This window comes from Oncorhynchus mykiss, chromosome 8, assembly GCF_057628025.1.
Source record: "Oncorhynchus mykiss isolate SJ-2025 chromosome 8, ASM5762802v1, whole genome shotgun sequence".
Lineage (NCBI taxonomy): Eukaryota > Metazoa > Chordata > Actinopteri > Salmoniformes > Salmonidae > Oncorhynchus > Oncorhynchus mykiss.
In genome coordinates, this window is record NC_143029.1 from 71,074,701 (window position 1) to 71,098,684 (window position 23,984).

At 41.1% G+C, this 23,984-nt stretch overlaps 1 protein-coding gene across 5 annotated transcripts in view; it reads left to right on the forward strand.

Moving 5' to 3' along the window:
- LOC110530432 (phosphatase and actin regulator 1) overlaps positions 1-23,984 on the forward strand; it is a 181,699-nt gene that overhangs the window by 122,848 nt on the left and 34,867 nt on the right. For all 5 annotated transcript variants that reach the window (XM_090182453.1, XM_090182451.1, XM_090182452.1 and 2 more), the window contains exon 2: positions 11,865-12,029. In XM_090182453.1, coding sequence (XP_090038579.1) covers positions 11,865-12,029 — 165 coding nt within the window. The remainder of the gene's footprint in view (positions 1-11,864; positions 12,030-23,984) is intronic.

A 23,984-nucleotide genomic window follows, 5' to 3' on the forward strand; every position in this document is an offset into this window, starting at 1 on the left:
GGAAATCAAAGTGTATTGGTGGCGTTAACGGATTTGAAGCTGTTATCGCAGATGGAGCTACAAACAACCATTTCACTGCAATAATGCCTTCGTGTGTGTGTGTGTGTGTGTGTGTGTGTGTGTGTGTATATATGAGCATTGACTAGAATACACGAAGTGGGTAAAACGGCTTGTAAACATTAATTAAAGTGAAGTGTTCCATTACTATGTACATTGGGCAGCAATCTCTAAGGTGCAGGGCAGAGTACTGAGTAGTAACCAGCTAGAACAGTGACTAAGGTTCAGGGCAGGGTACTGTGCTAGTCGTGACTCTAAGGGTCTGATGGCCTGAAGATGGAAGCTGTTTCTCAATCCCAGTTTTGATGCACCTGTACTGTCTCAGCCTTCTAGATGGTAGCGGGGTGAACAGGCCGTGGCTCGGGTGGCTGAGGTCCTTGATGATCTTCTTGGCCTTTCTGTGACACCGGGTACTGTAGATGACCTGGAGGGCAGGGCGTGTGGCCCTGGTGAGGATTAGCGTGGCGGAGGTGTTGTTGCCTACCTTCACCACCTGTGGTTGGCCCATCAGGAAGTCCAGGACCCAGTTGCGCAGGGGTTCAGACCTTGGGCACTGAGCTTAGAGGGCACTATGGTGTTGAAGGCTGAGCTGCAGTCGATGAACCGCATTCTTACATAGGTATTTTCCTTGTCCAGGTGGGATAGGGCAGTGCAATGGCGATTGCGTCGTCCGTGGATCTGTTGTGGCGATATACAAATTGTGGTGGGTTAGGTGGAGGTAACATGGTCCTTAACTAGCCTCTCAAAGCACTTCATGATGACAGAAGTGAATGCTACGGTACAATGATCATTTAGTTCAGTTACCGTCGCTTTCTTGGGGACAGGAACAATGTTGTCCCCACTTGCTTTAAGATGTCCACCAGACCGGGATATGGCGAGATTGAATATGCCTGTAAATACTCCAGCCAGCTGGTCTGTGCATGCTCTGAGGATGTGGCTTGGAATGCCGTCTAGGTCGGCAGCCTTGCGAGGGTTAAAGTGCTTAAACCACTTACTCACTCTGTTGCATTAGGTACACATTTCACAATGCAACACTTTGTAACAACATCCCCATAGTGCAAAACTATGTGTAGTGGGTCAAACAAATGCATCATGAAAAACAGGCATCTACAATGTACTATTTCTGGCAAAGAGTGGTATGAAACGATGTAGCAGCAGCTACAATAGAATAGCTACATGGCATTGTAGACTTAGAGAAATTATATTTGTGTTGTGTGTTTGACAGGTATTTTTGGAGCTGGTTCCTGGCGTGGTGTAGAATTGGCCAAGAGCCCCCCCTCAAATGCCTGACTCCACTACCCAAAATCCTCTCCTCCTACTGAGTAGCACCTGAAGTGGTCATTCTCAGTCCCCTGCTGTGCTGTTTCACCCTACCCCACCCTAACCCTGCATGAAGCCAATATGATTATGAGGATGTAATGAAACATGAGGGTTCAGTTTCCAGTACCCAGATTAATATTCGTTCAAGGACTAGGCTAAATCTGGTTCTGGGTAACTGGCCAGAGGAGTATACATGTGTTTATCAGGGAATACATACTGGTAAAGAAACACTAGTGATATAGTAGCCTACAGTTTAAAGCCCTTTTATCTTATTCTTAAAGTCTTTGTAGTTTTCTCTTGAGAGTTTTTGTTGAGTTGGAAGAAGAGTGTAACTTTGACTTTGCTGCAAAGTACTTTTTATTCATTTGGCTGCTGCTCACGCAATATGATGAGTTCTGAAGGATGTCTCGAGGATGTTTGGCACGTTAACGGGCAGCTATGGGAGTATCTTTCACCAAACACAGATGAAAAATAAACTGTCACTTTCAATTTGCATCCCTGTCTACAAGACTAGGAAGTGTGTGGCTGGCTGTTGTCTCAAATGCAGAGTTGACAATGGTTAGTGAATTCTGTTTTTCTTATTGGACTTCATTTGAAGTCATTTGAAACATCACCTGGATTCAATTAGCATTGAATCTGATCTATTTCTAGACAGAGCTGTGGCAGAATTGTGGCTATGAGGCGTCAGACAGTGCATTTGAGTAATGGTCTGTGTTACTGGTTTCACTGCATTCATGTCTGCCTTGGTTCTGAATGAATCTTGCTAGAGCAGTGTTTCCTAAACTCAGTCCTGGTCACCCTGAAAGGGTGCATGTTTTGTTTTTTGCCCTAGCGCTACACAGCTGACTTAAATATTCAACTCATTAGTCTTTGATAATTTGAATCTGCTGTGTAGAAAAAAACAAATCGTGCATCCCTCAAGGTCTCCAGGACCTAGTTTTGGAAACACTGTGCTATACCATATAACCTTAACCCCAGTGGAGCTCCTGCAGTGATGTCATTTGAATTATGAACGCTGTGGTGGTGTGACACTGTAGTGACTGACGCACTGTCTCCTGTCCCTGAGCTAGAGGTCATCTCATACAGCTGAACTACAGCCCCATGCAGCAATCCGTTATCACTTTTAGAGCTGAACTGTAAGAAAGTAGCCTAGTTATAGCTGAAGTGGCAGATTGCATGGCTCTCATCAGGGCAGTATATAATATAATTATCACTATGGAACTGTTATAAGCCAAAGATTGTAGGTTGGTTGTCTATGGGCTTAATTACTGCTTCTGTAGCCTGTGTGTGTAATAATTTGGTGGGTGCTTATTTCCTATTTCACACATCTACAAGTGTGTATTATACGCGTGTGTGAATGAGATATGCAAAAAACATTTCCAAACTCCCCCTGAGAAATCTTCCGAGAGTGGGGTCACGGCCAGGGTCAGCCATTTACCAACAGAGTTTTGTGTATTGTAGCGTACCGTATTGGTATCGGTATCCCCAATTCCCCCGCATCGTAATACTTTTTAGCAACTGTCAGGGTCTCAACTTACTGTTACTAGTTGATTACACAAGGTGCAATTTAAAAATGTTGTATTTTTGGGGCGATCTAAACCTGTAGTAATCATGGTCGAATTACTGACCTGGAGGCCCTCATTGATCATCAGATATCATATTAAAAACGGGTAATTTCTCTCCACCCCATGGCAAAATGAGTAGAAGTGCATGAAATTATACTGAACAAAACTATAAATGCAACAATTTCAAAGATTTGACTGGGTTAGTTCATATAAGGAAGTCTGTCAATTGAAATGAATTAATTGGGGCCTAATCTAGTGGTTAGAGCATTGGGCCAGTTACCAAAAGGTTGCTGGATCAAATCCCAGAGCTGACAAGGTAAAAATCTGTTGTTTTGCCCTTGAGCAAGGCAGTTAACCCACTGTTCCCCGGGCACCGACAAAGTGGATGTCGATTATGGCAGCCCTCAGCATCTTTCTGATTCAGAGGGGTTGGGTTAAATGTGGAAGACACATTTCAGTTAAATGCATTCAGTTTACAACTATCTCCCTTTCTATGGATTTCACATTACTGGGCAGTGCCACAGCCATAGGTGGGCCTGGGAGGGCAAAGGCCCAGCCACTGGGGAGCTAGGCCCAGGCTTTATTACAGATTGAAAAACTCCTCAGTTTCATCAGCTGTCCGGGTGGCTGGTCTCAGACGAACCTGCAGGTGAAGAAGCCGGATGTGGAGAACCTGGGCTGGCGTGGTTACACGTGGTCTACGGTTATGAGGTCGGTTGGACATACTGCCAAATTATCTTAAACATTGGAGGCGGCTTATGGTAGAGAAATTAACATTCCATTTTCTGACAACAGCTCTGGTGGACATTCCTGCAGTCAGCATGCCAATTGCACATTCCCTCCACTGAAGACATCTGTGGCATTGTGTTGTGACACAACTGCACATTTTAGAGGCCTTTATTGTCCCCAGCACAAGGTGCAGCTGTGTAATGATCATGCTGTTTAATCTGCTTCTTGATATACTACACCTGTCAGGTGGATGGATTATCTTGGCAAATGAGAAATGCTCACTAACAGGGATGTAAACAAATTTGTCCACAATTTGAGAGAAATAAACTTTTAGTGCATATGGAAAAAATTCTGGGCCCTTAAATGTTTTTCAGCTCATGAAACATGGGACCAATGTCAATTCGTTTGTCTGTGCCTAGTAGTTTTTAACCTACAAATAACCTTTTCATTTATGGTGGCGCAAATCTACACTTTCCATGTGGGTTCTATCCTCTGCTTTCCCTCTGTGGAGTGTCTCGTCCAAGCTGCTCCTTTTCGCTCTCCACCTGGTTGTCAGCGGCAACTCAACAATCCCAAACCCGTTCTCTCAAATCGACCCCACCCCCAATCTACTCGCGCGCACACACTCCCATACAGATTACATGCTGACCACACCGCCCGCATCACGTGTGCTGAAAAATACATCTACACATACATCTTAGTCATCGCACCCATCAACGAGAGTCTGTGTTCCATGCGCTAAAACAGGATTGCTTCTGTTTGATGCACTGCAAGTCCCACCTCTCCTCATTGGTTTTTAGGAGCATATACCCACATGGGTGATTTGAAAGATGAACTGAGGGCCACACTCCAGTCCAGTTGGTGGTGGTAATGCATCTTAAAGTTGGGTGCCAAATGCCATAAAATCCAAAGAAGAAGCCTGAAGGACTTGGTTTACCCTTTTATCTCTGGATGAATTGTTGGAGTAGAGGCCCTTGTGTATTTCAGGTAAAATAACAACCCAATGTTTCTGTCCCAGGACAAATTAGCTAGCAACAGCAAGCTAGCTAGCTAAATTTCCATACATGTTTTAATGCTTTTTTAATGTTCCCAAATTAATATAGTTGGTCCAGAGTTTGTTTTGACATTTCAACCTGCGTGTCCTGAGCGGATCTGTGGGTGAACAAAATCAACATGCGCACGCAAGTGGTGTGGTCAGCATACATGTATACAGTCAGTCCCTCTCCCCTTTCCTTGGCCTCTATTTCTTACATCTCTCAGAGAAAAATGACAATTTATGGTATTGGTATATTGTATGGTATTGGTATATGGTATATGGTATATTTATTGCGCATTGACTTTACTGAACTCTGGAGAAAATGAACATTGTCAGATGTACTCACCCATCAACAATGTGCTTTCCCCTCCATTAGACATTGTGTGTGCAGGAACTCACTCTTTTTCACTCGGTCCACTCATTCAAGTGCCTATGTGTTTGTGTCATGATGAACAGTACGAACTTGTTACTAAGTCTAATGGTTTTAAATGACTGTATTGTCTGGAAACTCACTTGTAGAATTCACTTGCAGTAAGTCTCTTACAGAGAAGCAGTGCAAGGTTATTAAAGAGGTGCCTAGTTATTCTTATTTTGTTGATATTAGGTAACTTGCAATCTGGCCCTGATGCAATGTCTCCAAACCCCCTCTGATTTTATATCTAAACTGGTCTTGGTATTCTTCATTTAAAATGTACACAGCGTGTTGTCTAACATTGGGAGTTAGGATTTAGGCTAAATCAACTGATGCTAATGTAATTTTATTTTCTGAAACCTGGCTCAGCAAGTCTGTTCTTGATAAGGCTATTTGTATTGTATAAATGGTTACAATGTGTATCGCACTGATGGAGTTAAGAAAGGTGGGTGTGGCTATATATGTAAAGACTAAATTCCTTGTAAGTGTGGCTATTTGAAACTATTTGTAAACAGTTGGAATTTCTTGCTTTGAATCTTGAGGTTTCAAAGGATCTCTCCATAACTGTGATTGGCTGTTATAGACCCACCTCTGCTCTCTCTAACTGTGATTGGCTGTTATAGACCCCCCTCTGCTCTCTGTGATGCATTTTCTTCTCTGATGCACCTTAAGTCTAAACCGTGAAACAGTTTACAGAAACCGTTTACAGTGAAATTATCTTGATTTGGTGATATCAACTGGTGTCTGATGTATTTTAAAATGTATTGTTATTCTATGAATCTTACCCAGTTGATTAACTCACCCACCTGCCCAAATCTCAAATGTCCAGAGAAATCGACCCTGATTTGATATTGACATACGTTTCACGTAAATATTCTGCGGTTGGTGTTTTCTGTAATGATTTAAGTGACCATGTGTGCTGTTGCTGTTAAAAATACTAAGGTTCCTAAAACAAACCCATGCTTAATTCGTAAGAGAATATTTTTAATGAGCAGGCTTTCTTCATGATTTTGTTTTATTTTGACTGGAGCAAGAATTGGGCTTATTCCTGATGTGGAAACTGCCAGGAAATTCTTTCATGTTTTCTTTCAAATAGTAAACAAACACCCCATTCCACAGGTTCTGAGATAAAGGGCGTGATAATCAATGGTTTTCTTCTGAGCTGTTTAATAGTATTCGTAAATATAAATCTAGCCTGAGCTAAGGCAAGGAAAACATGTTTTGATGCTGATTGGCTTCTTTTTAGGTAGATATGAAACCAGTGTTAATCTCTTCTCAGGAAGGCCAAATCTGTCTTATCACTGATAGACTTAACAGCCTTCCAAAACATTCAGGCTGTCTGGTCAAATTAATGTTAATGAATTACCGTCATATGTTTTGAAGGACTCTGTTGCTGTGAATGACAACTGAAATGCTGAATTGTTTCAATGAGCACTTTTTGTATCATCAGGTAGGCTGTTTGATTCAATGTACTCTCTCTGTACAACCCTGTGGATGCCATTCTCAGTGCAGAAGGTACATCAAAGCTGTGAAATCCTTAGATCAGAGAGAGCCTGCAGGTCTTGAATCTTGACCCCTGATTTTTTTTTTTTTTTTTTTTTTAAGTGGCAGCTGATTTCACAGCTGAACCACTTATATACAGTGGGGCAAAAAAGTATTTAGTCAGCCACCAATTTTGGCCCAACATACAATAACTCAAGTCCTTTTGTTCTAGAATTCCTCAATCATTTCCCAAGAGAATTCTCCTCCGTTATCATCACAGCCGTGTATATCACCCCCGCAAGCGGATACCAAGACCATCAAGGAACTTCACTGGCCTATATGCAAACTGGAAACCATTTATTGTAGCTGGGGATTTCAACAATGCTAATTTGAGAACAAGGCTACCTAAATTCTATCAGCATATCGATTGCAGTACACGAGCGAGTAACACGCTCGACCACTGCTACTATAACTTCTGCGACGCATACAAGGCCCTCCACTGCCCTCCTTTTGGTAAATCCGACAATGACTCCATCTTGTTGTTCCCCTCCTATAGGCAGAAACTAAAACAGGAAGCACCCGTGCTTAGGTCTATCCAACGCTGGTCTGACCAATCGGATTCCACGCTTCAAGATTGCTTCGATCACGTGGACTGGAATATGTTCCGGGTAGCCTCAGACAATAACATTTGATGTATACGCTGACTCTATGAGCAATTTTATGAGGAAGTGTATAGGAGATGGTGTACCCACTGTGATTATTAAAACCTTCCCTAACCAGAAACCGTGGACTGATGGCAGCATTCGCAAAACTAAAAGCACGTACCCCTGTATTTTTTTTATCATGGCAAGGCAACTGGAAACGTGGCCGAATACAAACAGTGTAGTTATTCCCAATCAAATAAGAAAAGCTTCAGTATAGCAACAAAGTGGAGTTGCAATTCAACGGCTCAAACACAACGTATGTTGGCAGGGTCTACAGAAAATCATGGATTACAAAAAGAAAACCAACCCCGTCACAGACATCGACGTCTTGCTTCCAGACAAATTAATAGACTTTTTTTGCACACTTTGAGGACAATACAGTGCCACCGACGCGGCCCGCTACCAAAGCTTGTGGGCTCTCCTTCTCAATGGCTGAAATGAGTAAAACATTTAAACGTGTTAACCTTCGCAGGGGAGCCGGCCCAAAGGGCATCCCTAGCCGCGTCCTCGGAGCATGCGCAGACCAGCTGGCAAGGTGTTTTACGGACATAATCAAACAATCCCTATCCCAGTCTGCTGTCCCCACATGCTTCAAGATGGCTACCATTGTTCCTGTTCCCAAGACAGCTAATGTAACTGGACTAAATGACTATCGCCCCGTAGTACTCGGTGTCAGTGTCGGCACTCACTGTCATCATGAAGTACTTTGAAAGACTAATCAAGGATCGTATCACCTCTACCTTACCGGTCACCCTAGACCCACTTCAATTTGCTTACCGGCCCAATAGATCCACAGACAATGCAATCGCCATCACTGCACACTGCCCTATCCCATCTGGACAAGAGGAATATCTAATGTAAGAATGCTGTTCATTGACTACAGCTCAGCATTCAACACCATACTATCCTCCAAGCTCATTATTAAGCTTGAGACCCTGGGTCTCGACCCCGCCCTGTGCAACTGGGTCCTGGACTTCCTGACGAGCCGCCCCCAGGTGATGACGGTAGGAAACATCTCCACTGATCCTCAACACTGGGACCCCACAAGGGTGCGTTCTCAGCCCCCTCCTGTACTCCTTGTTCACCCACAACTGTGTGGCAATGCACGCCTCCAACTCAAATCATCAAGTTTGCAGACGACACTACAGTGCAAGGCTTGATTATCAACAACGATGAGACCGCCTAGAGGGAGGAGGTGAGGGACCTCAGTGTGGTGTCAGGAAAATAACCTCACTCAATGTCAGCAAAACAAAAGCGATCGTTTACTTCAGGAAACAGCAAAGGGAACACCCCCATATCCACATCGAAGGGAAAGCAGTGAAGGTGGAAAGTTAAGTTCTTCTGTGTACATATCACCAACGAACTGATATGGTCCACGCACACAGTGTGGTGAAGAAAGCGCAACAACCTTGAGGCTGAAAAAAAATGTGGCTTGTCACCAAAAACCAACACTAACTTTTACAAGTGCACAATTGAGAGCATCCTTTCGGGCTGTATCAACACCTGGTACGGCAACTGCACTGCCCACAACCGCAGGGCTCTCCAGAGGGTGGTGCGGTCTGCGCAACGCATCACTGAGGGCAAACTACCTGCCCTCCAGAAGACTTACAACACCTGATGCCACAGGAAGGCAAAAAAGATAATCAAGGTCAATAACCACCCGAGCCACTGCCTGTTCACCCCGCTTCCATCCAGAAGGTGAGGTCAGTACAGATGCATCAAAGCTGGGACAGAGAGACGCAGTTTTTCAAACTCAAGGTCATCAGATTGTTAAAGAGCCACTACTAGCACAGAGGCAGCTGCCTACCTACAGACTTGATATCATTGGCCACTTTAATAAATGGAACACTAGTCACTTTAGTAATGCCACTTGAATAATGTTTACATATCTCGCATTACTCATCTCATATGTATTTACTGTATCCTATCTATTGCATCTTAGCCGCTCACTGCTCATCCATATATTTTATACTTATACATTATTCTTTTACTAGATTGTGTGTATTAGGTTTTGTTGTGGAATTGTTCATGCTAGATACTGCTGCACTGTCGGATGTAGAAGCATTTCACTTCACTCGCAATAACATCTGCCAAATGTGTATGTGACAAATACAATTTGTTACAGTTGATCATGCTATACTGAGGCAGAGATTGTCGAGCGTAGGTCTTTCTGAGCATGGTTTACTATCTGATAGAACTCAATTTGATGGGCTCATGTCTGTTCAATTGTCTCTCTGTAATGGTGTGCCCCAGGGCGCTGTACTTGGTCACCTCTTCACTATTATAAATAATTTAGACGTGTAAAATATGCAACTTCACTTATCCTGATACTGTTATTTTTTTATTGTGCCTCGTGTCTCACAAAAGCTTTACAGAACTAAAACTGCTTTTGATACTGTTCAACATACCTTTGTATCAATTGAAGCCCATCCTCAATGCTGACTAAACTAATGGTGTTTTCTAAAGCAAGAAATAGACCTGAATCTCACCTTTTACTACCTCTCAGGGCAATGAGATTGAGGCTATAACCTCAGATATATATATCTATATCTATATCTATATCTATATATATATATATCTATATATATCTATATATATATATCTATATATATCTATATATATATATCTATCTATCTATCTTGGACTTGTAATTGACTGCCTTTTAAAAAAATTTTTTTTATTGCATATTAAAAAAAATAATAATTGAAACTGAGGTTGGGATTTTATTTTAAGAATAAGGCCTGTTTTTCTTTTGAAGCCAAAAGGAGGTTAGTATCGGCTACATATATGCCTATATGAGACTAGGGTGATATTTTATGAATAGTTCCGCTCAGTGTGTGATAAATTAACACCCTTTACCATGGAGCATTGAGATTTATTTTAAACTGCAAAACGCTTACGCACCACTGTACATTATATACCAGGGTTGGCTGGCCTTTAGTCACTCGTATACTTTTATTTACAAAGCCATTTTGGGTTTACTACCATCTTTTATTTGGCCATTTTTATTCTTCAGAAATGTGGTTGGTACTTGCTTCGTTCGCAGGACTTTATCCTGCTAACTGTTCCAAATGTCCGAACGGAATTTGGTAAAATGGCTTTTATGTACTCTGTGCCATCGGCTTGGAATGTCTTACAAAATAGTTATAACTGAAAGAACTTGTCCCCATTTGGTGTTTTTAAATCATTGAAGGATTTTGAGACTGATTCCTTGACCGGTCAGTGTTTTTAATATGCTGTTTTTATGATATTCCTGTGATTTCTATGGGTTTTACTAGATTACTTGTAGTTTTTCACGTCTGTCTGTAATTGTGTAATGATTCTTGAAAAATATATTTCAAATCTCAATGAGGTTTCCTGGTTAAATAAATAAAAAATGGAAATGTGTTGAATTGCTGCAAACTTCTCTTAACTGCATGATTTCTGCTACGCCCCATGGGAAAATGTGGTACAATTGAACTATTTTAAGGAGCCCAAAAAGGCTAGGGTGGGTACGAAGGCCTGCGAGCCACTGCAGCCCTTCATGATAGGTTCAGATTTTGTGGCCCCCATCAAATTTGCCCATCCCTGCTCTAAATTGATCACATTCCTTGACTTTGTTACTGATTTAACATTTTGTATATACGCTAATCATGACTCAGCTGATTCCCAGCAAGTACCCAGGTTTCTGTGTAACTTGAGTCAAGTATTTAATTTTTTCTTGGTGGCGTTTGTCATGTTAGTTCTACTTCTCATTGGACATGTGCGTGTATAGCCCTTTTTTCCTGCAGGATCTTTATTTATTTCTCTGCTATTGATGATGTACTGGTTTGAAATGAGGAAGGCCTGTGAATATTGTTATACTTTAAGATCTTTGATTGATTGATCTGGAATTTGTTACAGGAAGTAATCTTGCTGGTCATGTTAGCATAGTAGCTAAGTGTAACACATTATCTCATGGGAATAAGCTAAATAGGTTTAAACTTTCTCAAATGCTAAGGTTTAAGCACATTTTAATCCTGTTCAATATAGAGTTGATACTTATGTGGATTAGAGTAGCCTAGGTCTACAACACTGTTTCATCCGGACAAGTCTGAGTGAGTCCTTTTTAATATGGATGCTATTAACTTCAACATTGTCTTCAACTACTCCTCTTGATGGTATTGAAAACAACATCAAATGAAGAGAAAAGCTCTAGTGACTATAAGGAGCTTGTAAACAGGACTATTTCTCCCTGGCCTGATATTGCGTGTCTGTTTCTTGGCAAGCTAGTACAAACTAATCCGCAGCTTCCTGCTGTTCAGATTTGGAATATATCATGCTAACACACAGGTCTATTTACCCATGCCAGATCACATCATTGAGGAAGGCCAGTTGGCATATCTTTATTTCTACACTGGAGTCTTATCAGAGACTCTTCAGTGGTTTTACTGCTGTTGAAATTTCATTTATTTGATTTGTTTGTGAGACCACGCACAACACATATGACAACGGATTTAGCTATCGAATTCCATCTGTGGTCCCTGAATATAGCAGAATGCTAACTAACCAGCCACTCTTTCCATTCTGTGCCCCTATAGCAGAGGAGGTTGAAAGGCGGTCCGCAATGCGTTCCGAGTCTCTGGTCTCTGGCACACACACCCCGCCCATCCGCCGCCGGAGCAAGTTTGCCTCTCTGGGCCGTCTCTTGAAGCCCTGGAAGTGGAGGAAGAAGAAGAGTGAGAAGTTCAAGCAGACCTCTACCGGTAAGGGACACACAAACGCAAAACACACACCGCCTTCTGTCCCTCAAAGTATCGCTCCCTTATTTATAGCCTCCTAGGTATATCTCCAGTCTTTTAATCCTATATCCTCTACCTAAAACTGTCTGAATATTTAATCATGCAGTAAAGATTGAGCAACATGCTGCTCTGAAATGATTTGCTGCTATTGTTTTTCTAAATGCATCAGGAAAATATATTTTCTTGTTCCGCGCTTGCCAATCCAGAGGTCTGTAACAGTCAGGGGCATGTGAAGGGCACACATTCTTCATTATACTGCACATGTCCTTGGTTTTCTACAGCATTTATTTTCTACTAGCCATGGTGTGTATTCTCCTAACAATCTGACCTCTTCCCCTGACGATCCACTGCACATGAAAAGATTGGAAAGATGTGTTCTGAATCAGCTCCCTCACTTTGAATTTATATTGGGTCAGTCAGGTACAGAGCTGAACTCCTGTCTATATTTGGGTTCCTGCTCCTCCAGGCTCTGGTGATGGCTTTGTTATCCTTCTCTGTTCCCAAGAGTTTTCTTCCCTGAAGCTGTGCTGGGTAGAACAGGATTTTATGGTGCTTTTGTTCGTGGTCAAATGTCCTATGAATGCAGTTGATCTTGATCAGTCAGTAATTCATTGAGCTTGGCAGTGATGCGATATGCACTTTAATGTTTTGTGTATTTACATATAGTAACTTTAATATTCCAAACGGATATGACAGTCTCACCGTTAAGGATCCTAGCTTTAAGGTTGAGGGCTGCTAAACTGTGACTGTCACCTTCCCCTCCAGTGCTCTAGCCTTGGGCCCTCAGCCTTGCCTTTCTATCCCTGGGGACACTGACACGAGTGAATGCTGACACCTTGACTTTACAACGACTCATCACTTTCTGCTGGCCACCATCTTTTTCTCACACATACTTTGTATGCATAATGTTGACTGCATATTTGAGTGAATTTTTTTTTTGTCTTCCCTTTCTCCTGAGCAAAACAGAGCAGCAGAATCTAACAAAGGGAGTTTTTTTGTGTTAAATCGACAGTAAAACCCAATGGATAAGACTACTCTCTCTGTGTAGTATTATTTTGTTTAGTCTTATTCCTACTGTTTACACTAATGGCAGCATAATGGCATATTGTGACCTACTAGCTTTTCCCATTGGACTGGCTTCTGTAAGAGCTTTTCACTTCAGTCCCTTTCTACACTGAGGACACTTATTGTTCCAAACACTGCAGAGAACATTGTAGTTGGTTGTTTGAATACATATAGTTTCTTTGTTGCAAATGCATTTTATGTTAGGATGGCTCTGTGAGGAGTTGGAACCAGGGAAGGCTATATGGAGACTGCTGAGCTCATCATGACTTACAGCAGTGACCTTGGTTCCCCCCTGACCATTGAGCAGAAGTAGTGCACCAGGTTTACTCCATCAGTCAGTTGTTCAAGGCCGTCACTGACGGATGGTTGGAAGTGTTCAGTAGGTTACACCATAGCAAAACGTTTTGCAAAAACTCAAATCAATGATCTTATTGGATTAGTTCAGCTATTACCAAGTTTGTTCTTTTGTGGTTGTTCTTGTTTATGATGTTCATCATGATCATTGGGACTGTGACTGCAGGCAAGAAGCAGACAAGCTGCTGGGCATGCAGATGTTCTAACCAGATAATTGGAGAATGTGCATGTGGATTATGTATTCTAGTCAGGCAGATGAAGGCCAGCTCTGGGGGGCTATACACACAACTCCAGGAGTGGGCTAGCCACAGTGCTCAAAGTCCTGAAAGCCTTGCCTCCTGTCCCTTCGGTTAGTCAGGCCACAGTGTTCTTATGGTAACATAATGCTATTGAAACTAGAGGTTCATGGATCAAGCTTTATTCCTTGGGAGTGTGGGGCACTAATCTGACCACTCCTGGGTTTGTTGTTCTTAATATAGCCTATTGAAAATATGGAGTATGTTTTTAATGCCACTGAAAATACAGTACAAATATGCAGATTTTGGAATCCTTTTGTTTTTTCATGTTCTGTAGACCTTATTAAAAATGCTTCATACACCATGATTGGGTTTATGTTCAGGATGTACAGGGGTCCTTCGGCTGTATTTGTCTTCATTCAATTAGTATTTAACCCCTTTTTTTGTTAGGGCAAGCCTACATAAATCATGAGTAAAAATGTGCTTCACAAGTTGCATGGACTCTGTGTGTAGTAAGTGTTGTTAACATGATTTTCTTAATGTCTACCTCATTTCTGTACCCCACACATACAATTATCTGTAAGGTCCCTCAGTTACGCAGTGAATTTTAAACACCAATTCAACCAAAGACCAGAGTGGTTTTCCAATGCCTCGCAAAGAAGGGCATCTATTGGTAGATGGGTAAAAAAAAAGTTATTACACTTTGGATGGTGTATCAATACACCCAGTCACTACAAAGATGCAGGCGTCCTTCCTAACTCCGTTGTTGGAGAGGACTGAAACCGCTCAGGGATTTACAAGCATTTCGCTACACCTGCTATAACATCTGCTAAACACACGTATGTGACAAATAAAATTTGATTTCACCATGAGGCCAAAGGTGACTATAAAATAGTTAGAGTTTAATGGCTGTCATAGGAGAACTGAGGATGGATCAACAACATTGTAGTTAATCCACAATACTAACCTAAATGACAAGGAAGCCTGTACAGAATAAAAAATATTCTAAAACATTCATCCTGTTTGCAAAAAATGTGGCAAAGCAATTAACTTTTTGTTCTGAATACAAAGTGTTTGGGGAAAATCCAATAGAACACGTTACTGAGTACCACTCACCATACTTTCAAGCATAGTGGTGGCTGCATCATGTTATGGGTCTGATTGTAGTTGTTAAGGACTGGCGTTTTTCAGGATAAAAAAACAAAACAATAGTGGTTGTCTGCTTTCCACTAGAGATGATGAATTCACCTTTCAGCAAAAAAATAACCTAAACAATATACATTGGCGTTGCTTACCAAGACTGAATGTTCCAAAGTGGCCGAGTTATTTGTGACTTAAATCTATGGCAAGACCTAAAACAAAATGCTTGTCTAGCAATGATAAAAGAATTTGACAGGGCTTGAGAATTCTGAAAATAATCCTAGGCAAATGTTTTTGTTCAACTACTGTCTCTAAGCTAGCTGTAGCTTTGATTTCAGGACTAGATTCATTCTCTGATCCTTTTGATTGGGTGGACATGTGAGTTCATGCTGCAAGAGCTCTGATAGGTTTGAGGACGTCCTCTGGAAGTTGTCATAATTACTGTGTAAGTCTATGGAAGGGGGTGAGAACCACGACCCTCCTAGGTTTTGTATGGAAGTCAATGTACCCGGAGGAGGACTGAAACTAGTTGTCCTCTGGCTACACCATGGTACTACCCTACAATGTGCTGTTGAGGCTACTGTAGACTTTCATTGCAACAGTGTGTTTTTTAAACAATTATTTGGTGAAGTGAATATTGTAAAATATCCTTTAGATAAATAACTATACTATTTCTATTTTTATGAAATTCACTTTTCTCCCTGGAGGAGCCTCCACTGGTGTAGATTTAGTGAGACAAAATCCATTCCATTTTGAATTCCAGCTCTAACAACCCCTTGACTAATGTGGAATTAGTCAAGAGGTATAAATACTTTCTGAAGGCACTGTTAAAAAATGTTTTTTAAAAGGGCAACTAAAAGTAATGCCACCAGAGACAATGACGGCCTACCCCTGCCAAACCCGGGTGATGCTGGGCCAGTTGTGCACCGCCCTATGGGACTCCCAATCACGGCAGGTTGTGATACAGCCTGGAATTGAACTAGGGTCTGTATTGACACCTCGAGCACTGAGATGCGATGCCTTAGACCGCTGCGCCACTCGGGAGTGTTATCACTAGCGTACAAACCTTGTCCTGATCTTAAACACTGATGCTTCCCTTGCCTTAACTTCCAGATGCGAGAGCCACAACATCTGTGACACAAGACAGCATGAAAGTTTTACTTTGGTTTTGTGAGGCTAACGGGTGAGTGAATTGCCTCGCTAAAAGCCTCACTTCGTCCCGGGGCTTGATACTGTAGGGAACGCTCTGTCTCCTATCTGGGTCAATTCACAGCAGAATGGATTTCTCTCTAAAGCTAAGCGTAGCACTTGCAAGTCGATGCTGTTGGAGTGTATTCAATGATGCCAGTTTCATTTAATATGCTCTGAGAAGCGTCTCTCCAATGAATTCATAATCCCCTCATCTTGGTGCAGATCATGAGTAGCTAGCTTGGTCATGATTGCCAAGATTTACTGTGAATGGACTGTGGCAATAATAACTGACTTCACATTGTCACTTGTTCATGCTCTGGGTTTGAACCAACTCACACTAGTGGAAACGTAATGTAGCCTAGCCTACTGTTGAATTTGTTTTCAATATAATTCTGGAACAGGGCAACAAGTAGTGATTTACAACATTTTGTAGTTAGAAGCTGTTCAGTGTTCACAGAAAACATAAGTGTACAGTGATATCCTTTGTCCACATTTTTTAGAACTGCATGTTTGTGACAAACCTGAAGACCTAGCTGGCTGAGGCGTGTTGCAAATCAGTGTAATCATGGCGACGCAAGCAGAGTTTTCATCTTTTGGTAATTACTTTTTCATTTTGATCAAATTGAAATGTAATCACAGAACATGTTACTGCATTTTCAGACACACAACCACCCTCTGACCCATTTTTACCTCAATGTTCAGCTTGGAATCATCTGAAATATTGTGACGCTAGTCTGTTCTGATTTATAAATTCAAGTCATGCTAATCGGAGTAACAATGTCTCTGCTGGGTAAAATAATGTAGCCGTTTTGATAGTTACTTTAAGCCTTATATATGTTCTGTCTAGTGTTTAGATTTCTATGAAATGACTTACTTAAATTATAAATGTACTTTTTTGGGAAGGAAAACTGTTAAAGTAGCTTCTGTGGTGGAATGGTGTGGGTGTACCCCAACAACAGAATGGTGTGGGCGTATACTGGTGGTTTAAAAATATTAATTCATATTGTTGCTACCAGATCCACCAAAAAAATCTGATGGTTTTTTTATTTCTGGTGGTGCTACATTTGGCTAGCACAGCAAAGAACTACAGAGCTTGTTATGTGAAGGTAGAGAAAGATCAGTTTACCTTGTTAAGCCAACTATATAGATTCATTTCTCACCACAGCCAACAATCACTAAACTAAATGTAGCTAGCAATAGTCTGACATAGGGCTGGGCGGTATACCAGTATTGATGCAAGGACCGATTTGTTTTTACTTGACCTTCTATACCGGTATTTGAATGTTTGGTTTGTTAAATGTGTAACGTCCATCTTTATAGTTTACTTCGCTACTGGAGTCATCTCTCCACTCTCTCTCTAAGCCGCTTTCCACACAGGTCTAGCCGCTCCCCCTGTCACTCAAGGAGAGCATTTGATGTTCCTCAACCACGAGACACTTGCGTTCAGTCTGCATGGTCAATGCATCATATGCAACACTGTTGCTGACAACTTTGCAGTTGTCACTTTGCTTCTTAATATAAATCTACTAGCATTAGTTTGTTTCTTACATCTAAAAACAGCTAGTTTCTTTTCTTAGCAAGTTGTTTCTAAATGTTAGCCGCTAATGCTAATCGCTAGCAAATAAATGTACTGGGTAAGAGTAAGTGTAATTAAAAATAAGGCCCAGACTACTTGCCCATATTGTGCAGCCCTACGTGGTAGTGTGTAAATGATATCAAATGCAGAAATTTGAGAAGTTGCATTCAACAGTATAAAACAATCAGAATGAAGAAAGACCCATTAAAATCACTTAGAATGCAAGCATGCTAAGCAGTCTAATTTGTCTCAAAACAGCAGAAGCGTCATTTCCATCAAACTTAACTGCTGGAAATGACAGAATGTGGAGGAAATTACTTTTGACTTTTTTAAATTGGGCTTATTTAATCATGTTTTAAATGACTTTAATCTCAAATGCTCCAAGGTGTGCACAATTGGAAAACTTAAGTATTTCTTTGTGCTGTTTTGTGGCATCTTCTAAAAACAGAGGTCACCGACAGAAACAAAATAAAAAATGATCATATACGATACCAGGAACATCTGCAAAAAGACGGAGAGCATGTTGTCCGGTCCTCTGGCAGTCTTTATGGGGGTGCCACAGGGTTCAATTCTCGGGCCGACTCTTTTCTCTGTATAATCAATGATGTTGCTCTTGCTGCAGGCGATTCCCTGATCCACCACTACGCAGACGACACCATTCTGTATACCTCTGGCCCTTCCTTAGACACTGTGCTATCTAACCTCCAAACGAGCTTCAATGCCATACAACACACCTTCTGTGGCCTCCAACGGCTCTTAAACGCTAGTAAAAACCAAATGCATGCTTTTCAACCGTTCGCTGCCTGCACCCGCATGCCCGACTAGCATCACCACCCTGGATGGTTCCGACCTAGAATATGTGGACATCTGTAAGTACCTAGGTGTCTGGCTAGACTGTAAACTCTCATTCCAGACTCGTATAAAACATCTCCAATCTAAAATCAAATCTAGAGTCGGCTTTCTATTTCGCAACAAAGCCTCCTTCACTCACGCCGCCAAACTTACCCTAGTAAAACTGACTATCCTACCGATCCTCGACTTCGGCGATGTCATCTACAAAATAGCTTCCAATACTCTACTCAGCAAACTGGATGCAGTTTATCACAGTGCCATCCGTTTTGTTACTAAAGCATCTTAAACCACCCACCACTGCGACCTGTATGCTCTAGTTGGCTGGCCCTCGCTGCATATTCGTCGCCAAACCCATTGGCTCCAGGTCATCTACAAGTCCATGCTAGTTAAAGCTCCACCTTACCTCAGTTCACTGGTCACGATGGCAACACCCACCCGTAGCACGCGCTCCAGCAGGTGTATCTCACTGATCATCCCTAAAGCCAACACCTCATTTGACTTCCTTTCCTTCCAGTTCTCTGCTGCCTGTGACTGGAATGAATTGCAAAAATTGCTGAAGTTGGAGACTTATCTCCCTCACCAACATTAAACATCTGCTATCTGAGCAGTTAACCGATCACTGCATCTGTACATAGTCCATCGGTAAATAGCCCACCCAATTTACCTACCTCATCCCCATACTGTTTTTATTTCTTTACTTTTCTGCTCTTTTGCACATCATTACCTGCACATGACCATCTGATCATTTATCACTCCAGAGTTAATCTGCTAAATTGTAATTATTCGCCTACCTCCTCATGCCTTTTGCACACAATGTATATACTATTTTTTTTCTACTGTGTTATTGACTTGTTTATTGTTTATTCCATGTGTAACTCTGTGTTGTCTGTTCACACTGCTATGCTTTATCTTGGCCAGGTCGCAGTTGTAAATGAGAACTTGTTCTCAACTAGCCTACCTGGTTAAATAAAGGAGAGATATTATATATATTTTATTTTTAATTAAAAGATACTGGAAGTAAAAAGAAGGGAAAAGTGATAGATATCTCTGCGCTTACAAAGCGAGAACAAAGAAGCAAGAAATGGAAATGTAACCAACGGAATAGAAGACAGACTATATAAAGAGAACAGTTGCAATGGAGACCTACCTATCAGGCAACAACACCTTAGTCACCAGATGACTTGCAGCCAGAACACGGGGCCATCATACCTGCCCTGATACCCCTTCCTCTTCTGCAACAGGAATGAGAATTCTAATACTTGCTGGAAGGAAAAATGTTGGAAGAGGTCGCTCAAAAACAGATCTTTGCATGACAAATGTCAAACTTGATAAAGCTTAACGTAAAACTGAGAAATACAAAAAAAAGGTATCAACTGATGAAGAAAATGGATAGACCAGATTCCCCAAAGACAAAACAGAAAATGAAGAGAACTCTGAACTTGAAGGATTTTATTGTTTCAAAATGCCATCATTGCAGAGTTAAAGCAAAAGTAGCAAAAAATGCGCAATGCCAAGGACAAACAAGTGGCTTCAAAAATGCTTTAAGAGGCAACATCCTGAGAAAGTATGGCCTGGTCAAAGCTGCAAACAGAGAATTTGGATTTTCAGCAAAAGCAACGAGGGCAAGTGAAAACAGGCCAACAAGTCTTTAATCCTCCAGGAACAAGCAGTGTAACAATTAGCACAGCTGCAAGAGAAAATCACTAGATTATATGAACGTGATGTCAACAGTAGAGCAACAACTGGGTGAAAAAGGACACACTTGCGGGAACAAGAAAAAAAAGCAGAAGCACTTCTTGAATGGCACAATTCAGAACCTTTATCAGGATTTTAAGAGGGAATATTCAGAGATTAAAATGTCCTAATATGAATTCTTTAAAATACGTATTTTTGGGTTGTTGAGGTTAGGGACACATGCCTCTGCAAAACCCAGGCCAACCTCCAGTTCAGTTCATGGCGGATAAACTACAGTATCACAAAGTGATCAGCTGCAGCAACAATGAGAACCTTATTGAGTCTTTGTGCTGTGAGAACCTGAAGAAAGAGTGCATGTACACAGGTATCCCTTTGCCAAGCCAAAGCGCTTAAACATCTTGACTTTGATGCTGGTGAGCAGACATTGTGGTTTGAGTGGAAAAACCAAGCTGAAGAGAGAGAAATGAGGAACAACAGAGGAAAACATGGACAAGTTCACTGTACATTTGACAGTATAAGAAAAGGTGTGGGGCACACTGCATATTCTATTGGGGGACTTCTCCAAAGAATTGAAAGAAGTTGGGGAAACACATGTACAACACTCTACACCAATACTCCAAACTGAGAGAATTAAGAGAATCTGCGGAAAGAGGAGATCATTGTGCATATTGACTTTGCAGAGAACTCAGGGGCGCAACTTTCACTGGGGACGGGGGAATGCCCCCCCCTCCTCATTCTGAAATTGCATTTTTGTCCCATCCAGTTTCATAATTTGAATGTGAGGCAACTGTGTGCTTTAGGACCATGCAGACACCTCCGAGCGGTCGGGTAGGCTGTTTGAGTGTTTATCCGACTGAATGATACAAATTATAATAATTATTTCTCCCCCCCCACTTCTAAAACCAAAGTTGTGCCACAGAGAACTACCTGTGTAAATACACCAGTTAAATCCAGGCAGTTCACTTTGGTGATTCTCACATGCAGGTGACCCTCCACACCTGTGTTGGACATACCACAAATGATACCGTTTCACTTTGCTCACTGAGCTCTTCTATGCGGATGACCCCTCTGCAATCTGGGTTCATCTCTCAAAAACACTGGCGTACTTCCTTGAGGTCTGCCCCCTTTTGGAATCGTACTTTTTCTTAAATGAATTAAACGCTCTACAATGGTTGTTCAAAATGTTTGCAATAAAATGTTTTCATTCTTTTTTTCTTTTTACATGTCATTTCCACCACACCCATATTCTTAGGTAAATTAGTATATTTATAATTTAAAATTGATTTGTTTTAGTGAAATAATATGGTTGCTATCTCACAAAAAGGTTGGGTGGAAATATTTTTTATGATAAATATTTTCAGCTGTCAAAGGCAGGTTTATACATTCAGGAGTTGTGTTGAATTATTCATCTTAGGAAAACCTTAAAGCACTTGAATATTATTTTAACGCAAGTTAATGTACAAATGTATAAGAAATGTTATAAAATTGTATGATATTTAACTAAAATGGATGTTTAATGATGTGATGGAAATGACATTTGTCTATGGCTGTCTGAGGAAAAACGACATATCAATTCCTGAATAGTACAATCACAGCCATTATCAGATATATTATTTCTAGACAAATCAAAGACAATTATAAAATGTCAAATGGTGTTTCAATACATTTTAATTTCTGAAAGCTTGCCAGGCCAAAGTGCCTGAAGTTGCAGAATCACCCATGTATGTGTTGCCACCCCAGGGTCACGCAGTTCTCAAAGCAAATTTAGAACTTTTATTTTTAAACATACCGTCAAAACGTGTTTTCTATTTTTATAAATACTGTGTTAATATTTTGGCCATATCGCCCAGCCCTAGTCTGACAGACACATTGTTTGTTTATCAAACGTTGGCTAGCAGCAGTAATTATCCCACTATAAACCTCGCTCTCCCTCACCAATCAGTCTCGCCTAGCTCTTGGTCTGCTTCCTCAAATGCAACTATATTTTACCCAGGTGTATTGCCTACTTAGTTTCAATTTAAGAAACATTCTGTAGTTTTAATGAACCGCTAGCTTTTGAGGCATGTACTATTGAGGCAATAGTACTGTTACGAAATCTACCTAGTGATTTGTTTACATGTAGTTAATCTAGACTCATTTTTTTTAAATGCTAGCGCTCACCTTATGTTAATGTTGAACTGCATATTAAATTACACCAGGATAACATGAAGCAAACAAATTGCAACTATTTCAAGCAACATGTATTTTGAAATGAAATGAACCTTTTATATTCCTTTCTGCACACCCTCATTATGGTGATATTTGATAAGGTCTCTGTCCTGTGCATGTCATCCTGAAGACTACCTTCATTACAAGGGTAGGGCTTTCACTAGCCCTTGATCATGACTCTGTTCCATTACATTACACAAGTCATTAAACAACGGCGTCCTCTGTAGCTCGGGCTGAACATTTAACATGCATCACTTGCGGTATGGTTATGGAAGCATAAGGACCTTAACTGTCATATCACTGAGAAATCATTTTCAAAATACAATGTTAAATTGATACACACCTTGTTAGTGTTCCAACATTGCCATATTTCCATGTTAGAGCATTTGTTTACGGAAGACAATAACACCTGTGCTTATTGGCTATCTAGCATGTTCCAAACACCTGTGTGTAAGTGTAACTCGGAGTAGTTTCGTCGGATGGAGATACCCATAGCTGTTTGGCTCTTTGCAAAACTGCTGATGAAAGATAAGGGCCATATGTTTCGAAAGCTGTATCGCAAGTGAATATTGACATTTAGAAACGTGAACTGTAGGGAGAAGCCAATATGCCGCCTAGAGTTTGAGAGCTTGCACCAATCCATTTCATGACGGCATGTACAGTAGGAGTCAAATCTAGTTTGCCTCAATTGTCTAATGAAAATCCTACACACTGATCTTTCCAGTATCAGCCTTTTTAGTTATTAGCAAATTATTTTCCACACGTACATTCTCAGATGCGAGTGCTTTTCCTATTTGTATAATTTCAAATGAAGAAAACATCCCAATGTAAAGTGTGAGGATTTGCTAATCCTGTTTCAGTATAGAAATGACAAGCCACATGTACAAGTGCATTAGACATGCCCACGAGGTCAATACTAATCCCATGTCTGCATTTAGCATGCGTGTCATAAATAATCTCCCATCCACTGTCACCAAAAGGGTAGAGCACAGCTAGTGGAGGAAAGAGAAAAATACACTGAAGAGTGACCACAGTGAATGGTCACTTTATGACTAACCGGGCTAGGATGCAAGCCCTAATCAAATATTACACTTGTAGCTAGCATGCCAACCACTGGAGGGTTCATTTCTAGATGGGATCCACATTTTGTCCAATTTACATCAAGTTGATAGATCTTTTTTTGCCTTTCAGCTAATCCTAACCCATTTTATAACCTTAACCTGCCTGCCACATTAACTATCCTAACTTGTTGTGTAAATTCTCCAAAACCTGCTAGGAATAAGTACATTCTGACAAAAGCTGGCCCCCTTCTAGCATTAACCCCTCTAATGGTTGGCATGCTAGCTACAAGTGTCATTTGATTAGGATTTGCGTCCCGGCCCACTGGAGGAGGACTGTGAGTGTAGCAGAATGAAGTAAATCAGTGCAAAATTGCAAAAGGAAATCAGCTGAGATGCTTATGCTATTAAAAATCTAGATGCATTCATGATAGACTACTACTCAAAGTATCAGGGGGATGACATCAGTGGTCACACCCCTCTCACCTACGCCACTGACTGTGACCGGCGTCAATGTAGCAGAGTTAAATACACAATGTATTCT